This window comes from Perca flavescens, chromosome 11 (assembly GCF_004354835.1).
Source record: "Perca flavescens isolate YP-PL-M2 chromosome 11, PFLA_1.0, whole genome shotgun sequence".
Taxonomy (NCBI): Eukaryota; Metazoa; Chordata; class Actinopteri; order Perciformes; family Percidae; genus Perca; species Perca flavescens.
This window is the reverse complement of record NC_041341.1, coordinates 18,406,204-18,417,394: the sequence shown is the minus strand read 5'-3', so window position 1 is coordinate 18,417,394 and position 11,191 is coordinate 18,406,204. Positions and strand designations below refer to the sequence as shown.

Genomic DNA, 11,191 nt, shown 5'->3' with positions numbered 1-11,191 from the left:
CTAGTGAGGAAAAAGGTAAGAACCACAGTAGCCGGTACTCATTATTATCCAACCATCTAATGTCCAGCAGGAAGCTGGGATCAGAAATAGTTCTTGTGAAGTGCTACAGTCAGTTAGGGGTGGGGGAAAAAAATCGATACACCATAGTATTGCAATATTTTCCGTGGCAATAGTGTATCGATACACAGATGCCAAGTATCAATCTTTTATTATATGTGTTGGTCAGTTTGTCTTCTTGACAATCTCATTTTGCAGCAATGAAAGTGAAGTGAGATGATAAAACCGATGTTGACAAAGTTTCCTTTTGGAGACATACGAAATTGGGGAAGTTGGGGGGGAAAAAAGTAATAAATTGAAATATGTTTAAAATCGCAATAATATCGTATTGTGACACAAGTATCGTGATGATATCTTATCGTGAGGCCCATCCCTATAGTCAGTCAGTTTAAATCTCTGAGACTTTAAATTATTTTAAATGTTTTTTTATTCTCACCAGAATAATTACATAGTTGAACTAAGGTAGGTGGGCAAGGTTAATCATTTTGTTAGTAGCTGGGCTTTCATACTTTGTTGCCACACCTACATGTGTGGTTACATCTGCTTTGAGCTGTTCAGGATAGATAGAATACCCACAGTGCTTAAACAGTGTCATGTCTGCAGTGTTTCAGTTGTGTTGTTGCTATGCATCTGGTAATACTACACATATAATTTCCTGTAGAGACAGTTTATCAGATCTATTCAGCACTGATTAAGGGGGAAATGGCACAAATTCTTCCTAATTATAGCCCATAGTTGGTTTGTTGTGTTCCTTTTATCCTGTACCACTGCATTACTTTATTAAAAGTCCTGTACATGTAGTTATTTTCTCTTTGTCTAGAGAAGGCAACAGTTGGACATCTTGAAAAATATACTTTGTAGTCCCTTGTTGTCACTCGCACAGATAAACCAAAGCCAACTTGTGTGTGTGTGTGTGTGCGTGGGCGTGCATGCATGTGCAGACAGCAGCAGGGTAAAGAGGATGTGTGTAGCAGAGAGGAGGCAGCCGTACAGTGGAGCTGACTGGTGCTCTGGAGGAGAAAGTGACGAAGATGACAAAGGATTCTTCAGTAAGTGTGTTAACGTGTGCATCCAAGCATGCATAGCAGTCCCTCCGCTGATCAGCTTGACTTATGACAGCTCCTTAGTAGAACTACATTACCCATAGGCCTGTGCTGGTCATAAAGTCATGGTCTTTCCTATTGTCTCCTTGTAGACTGTAACTCCAGTGACGTGAAGCCCCAGGACTCCGTCACACATTCTACCTCCAATGCCGGACTCAGTCGCTCCTCCACACCCTCCCACAATACACTGGGAGGCCAGGGTTCAACAACAGAACCTGCTAGTGGCCAGAAACCAGGCACAAAACTCGTTTATGTCTTCACCACGGAGATGGCCAACAAGTAAGGAAGCTGAGAGTTACCATTTGTATCTATCGCGGCTAGTATCTTCCATACAATTGTAGCTCAGAAACGGCCCTCTCTAGCCATAATTTGCCATTTAAAACCTCAATTTCTTTAGTGCCCATTTTGTACATGTATGTCTAGTGTTAGCACTGTAGTTATTAGTTTTTACAGTTAAAGTTTATCTCTACAAATTTGGAATATGAATGTGTTTAGACAGGCTAATTAAATCATCATCTCAGTACTTAAACCCTTTTTTACATAAGCAAAACACACCCACAGTGAAACCCTTTGTGGAATTGCAGTTCAAAATTAAATGGAATTACTAACAATGTCAATTGCCTAAAGTATATCTCTGTGCCCCTGTCATCAGTGGTTGTTGTTTGTTTGTGTGTATGGCACTACGTTACTTTCTTCCCACCCCTTCTCTTCCTTCCCCCAACGTTCCCAGTTATAGCCTAAATCCATTTTGTGTGTATCTGCACAAGCATGTGTGTTTCTTAGTAGGAGCATACACTTAGATTAACACTCTGTTGGGAATTACAGATCAAAGATGTGGATGCTCAGGTGTGTGTGTGTGTGTGTGTGTGTGTGTGTGTGTGTGTGTGTGTGTGTGTGTGTGTGTGTGTGTGTGTGTGTGTGTGTGTGTGTGTTAGCTTAGTCTGTTGACCTTGGTTTTACCTTCATGGTCCCATCTAGTACTCATTCATCTGGCTCACCGTCTCCCAAATGGATGGACAGAGACACGCACACAAATGTATTGTGTCTGATGACTGATATCTGACTGTCTGCCTTCTTGTCCTCAGGGCAGCTGATGCAGTTCTAACTGGTCATACAGAAAACATCATTGCCTTCCACATGAAAAACATCTCCAACAGCAAGGACAAAGCTCACCTCCTCCTGGTAAAGATACACACAGGCTCTTTATAACGCACACATATATGCCTTCATACACCAACATCTTGCAAGAGTGTCATAACTTAATCCTATTTCTGTCACTCTCTGTTAAAGAACAATGCAGCAAGCACCCTCCGAAATGATGCCAAGCCTCCCCAGCAACCCCCGTCCCATGCCCAAGATCAGAGCCACCAACCTGGATCCAAACCGTCCTTACCTGGCATGGCAGAGCCAGCCCCACCTCAGCCAAACCAAGGGAGCCAATCAGGTGTTCTTCCGCAGGAAGGGTCATCTTCTGCAGGCATGGAATCCAAAAATCTTCCCAGCAGTAGCCCCAGTAACGCTACAGCTCCAGTTGACCAGGCTCCCGTCACCCAACCTGAGGCAGGCCTCAACCCTCCAACAGCAGGTGAAGGAGGGCAGGGTGGAGGCTCTGGTGGAGCGGGTCTGACACCCCAGCAGCAGCAACAACAGCAGCAGCTGGCCCAGGAGCTGTTGAACATGGAGGCCAACACAGAGGGTCTGTCCCAAGAACAGCTGGAGCATCGGCAGCGCTCCCTGCAGACATTGCGAGATATTCAGCGCATGCTTTTCCCTGATGACCGTGATGCCCCACCAGCTGGGCCCCCACCGTCCCATGGTGGTCCCCATGATGGAGGCCCTGATGGTGCACCCCGTAGGTCTGAGCAAGGCCCCCTACAAGCTATGATGGCGCAGTCTCAGAGCCTCGGACCACCAGGTGGGCCAGGAGGACCTCGTCCACAAGGTCCACCCTTTGGCCCACCCCATGGTCCACCCCATGTTCCCAGGGATATGCCTCCGTTTCCACAAGATGAAATGGGTGCACACATGGGGGGTCCAGGGGGCTGTGGAGATGGAGATCAGATGACGCCAGAACAGGTGGCTTGGCTGAAGCTACAGCAGGAGTTTTATGAAGAGAAAAGGAAGAAGCAAGAAATGCAACACCGGCCACTTCCTCCAGACATGATGATGCACACCCATGGTCCACGTGGCATGATGCGAGGCCCCCCGCCTCCCTACCAGATGGGCCCAGGAGAGATGTGGGGAGGACCAGGTGGTCCACCAGAGCACTACCAGGAGCGCATGAGCATGGGCCCTGGCCCCAGGGGTATGCCCCCACATATGCAGAGGATGCCTGGCTTCTCTGGTATGATGAATCCTGAGATGGAGGGACCTCCAAGGCCTGGAATGGGCTGGCCTGACGACATGCCTCCCCGGATGGGAGATGCACGAGGCTTCCCCGGAGGACCTGGGGGAATGTTTGCTGGTCCAGGGGGTCGTGGTGAGCGTTTCCCAAATCCTCAGTCAGTCCAAGAAGCAATGTTCCACCAAGGTATGGGTGGAGAGAAGGGCATCCCTCCAGGGATGATGATGGACATGCAAAGGATGATGGGACACCAAAGAGGTGGAATGGAACCTGGTAATGGCATGGGCATGTTTCCCAGAATGCCCGGTGATGGTCCTATGAGTCCATCCTCTAGGCTCCAGGGAATGGGGGGAAGGGAAATGGGGCCTGAGTTTGGCATGGGGCCTGGCCCTGGGCCAGGACCTCATATGCACCCTGCCAAGCTACGAGATCCCTCCATGAATATGAGTCCTGACGAGATCATGAGAATGAGAGGAGGTGGAGGACCTCCAATGGAGAACATGGGTCCACAAGGCCGGCCCATGCAGGGCCCTCCCTTCCCTGAGCAGACACAGCCAGGAGACTTTCCTATGGGGCCTGGGCGACCCTTCCCAGGGGGTCCTGGAGGAATGAGGGGTCCACATGTAGACCAAGCCTTTGGCCCAGAGCACAGATCTACACCAACAGGAGGTAATGGCCGTATTAACCACCTCCCCCCTGCTGGTGGCCCTTCACAAGGTCAGAGGGGCCGCAAGCCAGCAGACCTAAATGTCCAAGCAGGAGGGGGGAACTCTCCCAGTATCAACCCACTTAAGTCTCCTCCTCTGAGGCAAGTGCAGTCCCCCATGATGGGCTCTCCCTCTGGAAACCTTAAATCCCCTCAGACACCGTCTCAGCTGGCTGGAATGCTTACTGGTCCCACAGGCCCCAGTGCCCCTCCACCTCCTCCATCCTCAGCACCAATGAAATCCCCCCACTCCATGATGGGATCAGCTGGTGCCTCTCCTGTTCATATGAGGTCTCCTTCTCTTCCTAACCCCTCTCCAGGATGGGCATCCTCACCAAAACCACCCATGCAGAGTCCTGGAGTACCACCTCAGGGTGGCAAGCCTCCCCTCAGCATCACCTCGCCAAACATGATGGGGAGCATGGAGCAAGGTATAACGGTCTCTTTCTTCCATTTTCTGTGTTAAGCAGCACCTCTGTCCCTTCTTATCCTTTCAATATTTAACCTACAGTGGTGTGAAAAAGTGTTTGCCCCCTTCCTCATTTCCTGTTCCTTTGCATGTTTGTCACACTTAAGTGTTTCGGAACATCAAACCAATTTAAACAAAAGTCAAGGACAACACAAGTAAACACAAAATGCAATTTGTAAATGAAGGTGTTTATCATTAAAGGTGAAAACAAATCCAAACCATCATGGCCCTGTGTGAAAAAGTGATTGCCCCCTAAACCTAATGACTGGTTGGGCCACCCTTAGCAGCAACAACTGCAACCAAGCGTTTGCGATAACGTGCAATGAGGCTTTTACAGCGTCCTGGAGGAATTTTGGCCCACTCATCTTTGCAGAATTGTCCTAATTCAGTTACATTAGAGGGTTTTCGAGCATGAACGGCCTTTTTAAGGTCATACCACAACATCTCAATAGGATTCAGGTCAGGACTTTGGCTAGGCCACTCCAAAGTCTTCATTTTGTTTTTCTTCAGCCATTCGGTGGTGGACTTGCTGGTGTGTTTAGGATCATTGTCCTGCTGCAGAACCCAAGTTCGTTTCAGCTTGAGTACACGAACAGATGGTCGGACATTCTCCTTCAGGATCTCTTGGTAGACAGCAGAATTCATAGTTCCTTTTATCACGGCAAGTCTTCCAGGTCCTGAAGCAGCAAAACAGCCCCAGACCATCACACTGCCACCACCATATTTTACAGTTGGTATAATGTTCTTTTTATGAAATGCAGTGTTCCTTCACGCCAGATATACTTGGACACACACCTTCCAAAGAGTTCCACTTTTGTCTCATCGGTCCACAGAATGTTGTCCCAAAAGTCTTGGGGATCATCAAGATGTGTTCTGGAGAAATTGAGACGAGCTTTGATGTTCTTTTTGCTCAGCAGTGGTTTTCTCCTTGGAACTCTGCCATGCAGGCCATTTTTGCCCAGTCTTTTCCTGATGGTGGAGGCATGAGCGCTGACCTTAACTGAGGCAAGTGAGGCCTGCAGTTCTTTGGACGTTGTTGTGGGGTCTTTTGTGACCTCTTGGATGAGTCGTCGCTGCGCTCTTGGGGTAATTTTGGGCGGCCGGCCACTCCTGGGAAGGTTCACCACTGTTCCATGTCTTCGCCATTTGTGGATAATGGCTCTCACTGTGGTTCGCTGGATTCCCAAAGCTTTGGAAATGGCTTTATAACCCTTTCCAGACTGATAGATCTCAATTACTTTCTTTCTCAATTGTTCCTGAATTTCTTTGGGTCTCGGCATGATGTGTAGCTTTTAAGGATCTTCTGGTGGACCTTACTGTGTCAAGCAGCTCCTATTTAAGTGATGCCTTGATTGTGAACAGGTGTGGCAATAATCAGGCCTGGGTGTGGCTAGAGAAATTGAACTCAGGTGTGGACAACCACAGTTATAGTATGTTTTAACAAGGGGGGCAATCACTTTTTCACACAGGGCCATGATGGTTTGGATTTTTTTTCTCCTTTAATAATAAACACCTTCATTTACAAATTGCATTTTGTGTTTACTTGTGTTGTCCTTGACTTTTGTTTAAATTGGTTTGATGTTCCGAAACACTTAAGTGTGACAAACATGCAAAGGAACAGGAAATGAGGAAGGGGGCAAACACTTTTTCACACCACTGTATTTGTGTCATGTATTTGGTATCTATGAACTCGTACTGGAATACAAAACGTAAAAGACCTTTAATAAAAACGTTAGCATTTTTCCAAATCTTTAAAAAAAAAACACACACTTTGACTATTGATAAAAGTGTGAATTTTTTTATTTTAATTTTTTTATGTGATCTAAAAAAAAACATATTTGTACTGTACAATGTGCCTAAATATTGTCCCTACCAGATTTCAAGACTTGAGACCAGTTAACATTTTCCTTATCACACTGTCTTTGGGCACAAATGAGTTAATTCCATTTCCATTTCCGTATTATCAGGATGTCTTTTGTTAATGGTTTGGTGTTGAATTTGTATTGCATTTTAGTCACTGATCTCAGTGATTAATATCACATGTAAAATATCTGCCCCTTTTATATCAAATGTAAAATATTAGATTAGATTCAACTTTTTTGTCATTGTGCAGTGTACAAGTACAAAGACAGCGAAATGCAATTTGCGTCCAACCAGAAGTGCAAAAAAAAAGCAGAAAAGTGAAATGCGATGTACATGTATAGACAGGTGGTGCATAGGCAGGACAAGAAATATATTCCAGTGTTATCTGCCCCTTATAGTCCTTTGAAATTGAAATTAGTCTACAAAACTAAAAAAATGTAAATAATATATATGTGGAGATTATTTATTAAGTGCATCTCTCACTTATTCAAGTTAACACATCTGTATGAGGGGTGGGGTTGGGTGGGTTATGGTCCAGTGGCTCCCTCTTGTGGCCACAGAATTTAGATCTCACTGAGCCTTAAGTAGCACACACTATTACTACATATCATCACAGATAAAAACAATTGGGAAAAGTCCCAACTGCTAAGATTGATCATCTCTTTTGTTATCTCCTCTCTTTTTCATTGTGCCGTCCTCTAGGTGGTAACGGCCCTCCCTCAGCCCCTCCTTCATCAGGGGCTCCATCTGGCTCCATGTCCCTCCCAGGCAACGTCCCGTCTGGCAGTCCGTACAACATACCCCCTGAGCCAACTCTATCCCAGAACCCTCTCTCCATCATGATGTCACGCATGTCCAAGTTTGCAATGCCCAGCTCCACCCCACTCTACCATGATGCCATAAAGACGGTTGCCAGCTCTGATGACGACTCACCCCCGGCTCGCTCCCCTAACCTGCCGTCAGTGAACAATGGTAAGATATCTAATATTTATTTTGTTTGTAATTTAGTTTGTTATTTCAATTACACCCACCTTGGGTCATATTTATATTAATACACATTAGATCTGCTTCCTGAGTGCATGTACTGAATACATAATCACTTCTTTTTGGCTTGCATATACAGGCATGGCAATGAATCACCAAGGCAATCCACGTATGATGGGACCCGGAAACGCTGGACCCATGTCTGCCCTCAGCCCTCTGGGTATGAATCCAATGGGATCCCAGCCCCTCTCCCATGGTATGCCCCCACAGATGCCTTCTCCCAATACCCCTAACATGGGCCCCGGCATGATGCCTCATGGCATGATGATACCACCAAATCCCCAAGACCCTGGTATGGGAAACCCCCAAATGATGCCCCAGGGACGCATGGGTTATCCTCACCGAAGTCAGCCGTACCCCCTCACCCAGTCCCCTTCCCAGCAGGGCCCTTTCTCCCCGCACAACGGTCCCGGTCCCCAAGGTTTCCCTGGCCATCCCATGGGCTTCCAGGGAGAAGGAGGACCTATGGGAGGACGGATGGGGAACATGCCTCATGGAGGAGGGGGTGATGGGGTTATGTGCAAGCCCAATACCCCCGGAGGGCCCGAGTTTAACAACATGCAAGGTGGATTCAGTGACGCAGACCTTCATGAGGTGATGCGACCGGGAGCATCTGGCATTCCTGAGTTTGACCTGTCCAGGATAATCCCATCAGAAAAGCCCAGCCAGACTCTGTCTTACTTCCCCCGAGGTGGGGGAGACAACCCTGGAGGAAAACCACCCCACCCCTCTGGCTTCCCCATGCAGGGCATGATGGGTGATGGACCACCGAGGATGGGGATGTCCATGCATGGGATGGGGGGGATGCCAGGGGGGCCTGGCGGGGGAATGGGCCCCCAAGACATGCCAATGGGCAACCCTGGCCACAACTCTATGCGGCCACCAGGATTCATGGGCCAAGGCATGATGGGCCCCCAGCACCGGATGATGTCTCCTGGGGGTCCGGGAGGGATGATGCAGGGGAGACAAATGGCTCACCCAGGCCCTGGTGGCTCACCTAATATGATGATGTCACTGCAGGGCATGGGCGGCCCCCCACAGCAGACAATGATGATGGGGGGTCAGATGAGGCCACGTGACATGGACATGGGGTTCAGTCCGGGCCCTGGAATGTTCTAATCCAACAGATACCTTGTATGTAGAATGTTCTTGGACAATACACAAAGATGGAGTAAAGGTGACGGTGTGTGGAGAATGTTCAGAAAACTCTGATGGACTCAAGCAAAGGACGTATAATACAAGAGAGGATGTACCCAGAAATGAACAGAATGGAGTTAACCAGTCACCTAGTAATGTCCTGTGGGAACTTTTCCAATGGAGACTCAGACAGGCCCAGATTGGAGTACTTTTGCCACAAGAACATTTCATTTTGACTCATGAACTTCAGAATGTATGGGATTGTTGTGCATAAATTTCGCAAAACTGTTCTTGTTTTTTTTTTTGGAATATCTGACTATAAATATGACTTTCAACATCAAAGAGGACTCAACCTAACTCAAAGTCAGCGTGGAGATACTACAGTATATGTCTACTTTCTTCAACAAAAAAAACAAATTTGTCATGAAAGTGGTATGGAACAAGAGAAAGGAATAAGAATTTGTGCTTTGTGAAGACTTTAGTGGAACTCCATCTTGTCTCTCGCTCCATTGTTTTGACTGTTTCTGTACAGTATATACGTGTGCGAGGGTGTGCGTGCTTGACAGACTGTATGTTTGTATGGTATGTATGTATGTGTCTGTATGTATAGGCATTCTATCAGTGACCTCTCAACTCCTCTTACCCAACTTTAATTGGGGGAGAGGAATGCCCCCTAAAAATACTGTACTGTTTACCATTGGTGGGCTATTCGAATTTTAGTCTATTTTAATTTCCTTTGTAACTCCAGTGTATAACAAACCAAACTATGACCTCATTAAGATAATAGTATTATTAAAAAAGCACAAACATGGACCGTCTGCAGAAAGCGTCTTTTTTCTCTATTTTTTACCATTAAGAGCAACACATTGTGTGTGTGTGTGTGTGTGAGGATCCTGGCAGCTTTGCAGCACAATGATAATCCCCTGTCCATTTCAAGTTGTCGATGACATTTGATTTGGTGCTCCAAAACTTTCAGGACTCAACTTTCGCCAGCGTGAATAATACTGCTAGTACCCAGATGTGCTATGTGTGTTCTTGTTGTTCCTGTTGTGTTCCTGTTTGTTTTGACTCTTGTTGACTCTGGGTAATAATCATTCCCACAGCAATAATCCCCCAATGGTCATCAGAATGGGACAGGCTGAATGCCACAGCAGGTATGCCAGGTATTCTAGAACTAGAGCTAGGTAGATCTGGTAAAAACTTTGTAAGGCAGGTGTGGTGTCCAGAGTGAGACACGCAGAAATGTAAACACGTACTGCTTACCATCCAGTTGACTTCCTCTCTTTTCTCTATTGTATAAGCTTGTCATGTGTTTCTCCATTGGCTTTGGTGCAGAATAGCCTACCAGGGCTGTGGTGATGGACTACAAATAAAAGATATTGTTTTGGTATATACATGTTGTCTATGGAATGTGTGTGTGTATGTGTGTGTGCGCATGTATGGGTCCACGTGGCTCTTGACTATTCACCATTTAGTCAGTTATGTGGACCAGGTGCTGTCTTTGTCATTCAACACGTCAAACTAGAACAAATGAACTAGAACAAAGAGAGCAAGTCATACAGTAAAGCAACCATGCCAATTTGACATTTTATCAGGAGGTACTTAGACAAAGCTACTTTAGAGGACACCACACTTCCAAAATAGATGCAACCATGTTGATGCAGTTGAACTCTAACACACTAGTTGTGCTTTACTAACTGGATTTCACTTAGCTGGTAGGAATAGTACAGAGCCCCTTATGTTTCACTAGCCAAAGAAAAGCGACTTAACATTGATCAAAATCTTTATTCATGACTCACCAATCCAAACCTTTATATTTTAAGCAGCAGGTCATGGGAAACTCCCGCTCTAATGTACAATGCCTGTTATTGTAACAGTCTATATAATGGCCGTGTATCCATTAATACATTATACTGTGGTCTGATGGTACCAACAAGAAGGCAACCTAATGTTTCACTCTTAATACAAACTAGCAGAATTATTCAATTTCTGCATATTCATAGCATGGTTATGAAGACATTTACCTATGCACTAATGTCACTTAACACACAACTAATCCCCAAAGTAAGATACAGTACATTAACTGCTTAGCATTCCCTTAAGGAATAAAGTGATTAAATAGGAAAGATTTGATTGTGAACACAACTAAATTGACAGAATAACTGCATCAGCAATCAAATACTGGCATTGGTCAAGCTTTAAAATAAACAGAGGCTTGCAAAAGTATACCCCTTAAACTTTTCCGCATTTTGTCACGTTACAACCACAAACTTATTTTATTGGGATTTTATGTGATAGACCAACACAAAGTGGCACATAATTTTGAAGTGGAAGGAAAATGATACATGGTTTAATTTTTTATTACAAATGAACTGAAAAGTGTGGCATGCAAAAGTATTCAGCCCCCCTGAGTCAATGCTTTGTAGAACCACCTTTTGCTGCAATTACAGCTGCAAGTCTTTTGGGGT

The 11,191-nt window shown here is 45.8% G+C and overlaps 1 protein-coding gene across 5 annotated transcripts in view; it reads left to right on the top strand.

Annotated features, from left to right (window-relative positions):
* bcl9 (BCL9 transcription coactivator) overlaps positions 1 to 9,534 on the top strand; it is a 32,866-nt gene extending 23,332 nt beyond the window's left edge. For all 5 annotated transcript variants that reach the window (XM_028591180.1, XM_028591184.1, XM_028591181.1 and 2 more), the window contains exons 4-10: positions 1 to 15; positions 999 to 1,106; positions 1,253 to 1,439; positions 2,246 to 2,342; positions 2,451 to 4,641; positions 7,245 to 7,514; positions 7,666 to 9,534. The exon at positions 1 to 15 is cut by the window's left edge and continues 299 nt beyond it. In XM_028591180.1, the coding sequence (XP_028446981.1) occupies positions 1 to 15; positions 999 to 1,106; positions 1,253 to 1,439; positions 2,246 to 2,342; positions 2,451 to 4,641; positions 7,245 to 7,514; positions 7,666 to 8,705 (3,908 nt within the window). In that variant the 3' untranslated portion in view covers positions 8,706 to 9,534. The remainder of the gene's footprint in view (positions 16 to 998; positions 1,107 to 1,252; positions 1,440 to 2,245; positions 2,343 to 2,450; positions 4,642 to 7,244; positions 7,515 to 7,665) is intronic.
* The last annotated feature ends 1,657 nt before the right edge of the window (positions 9,535 to 11,191 follow it).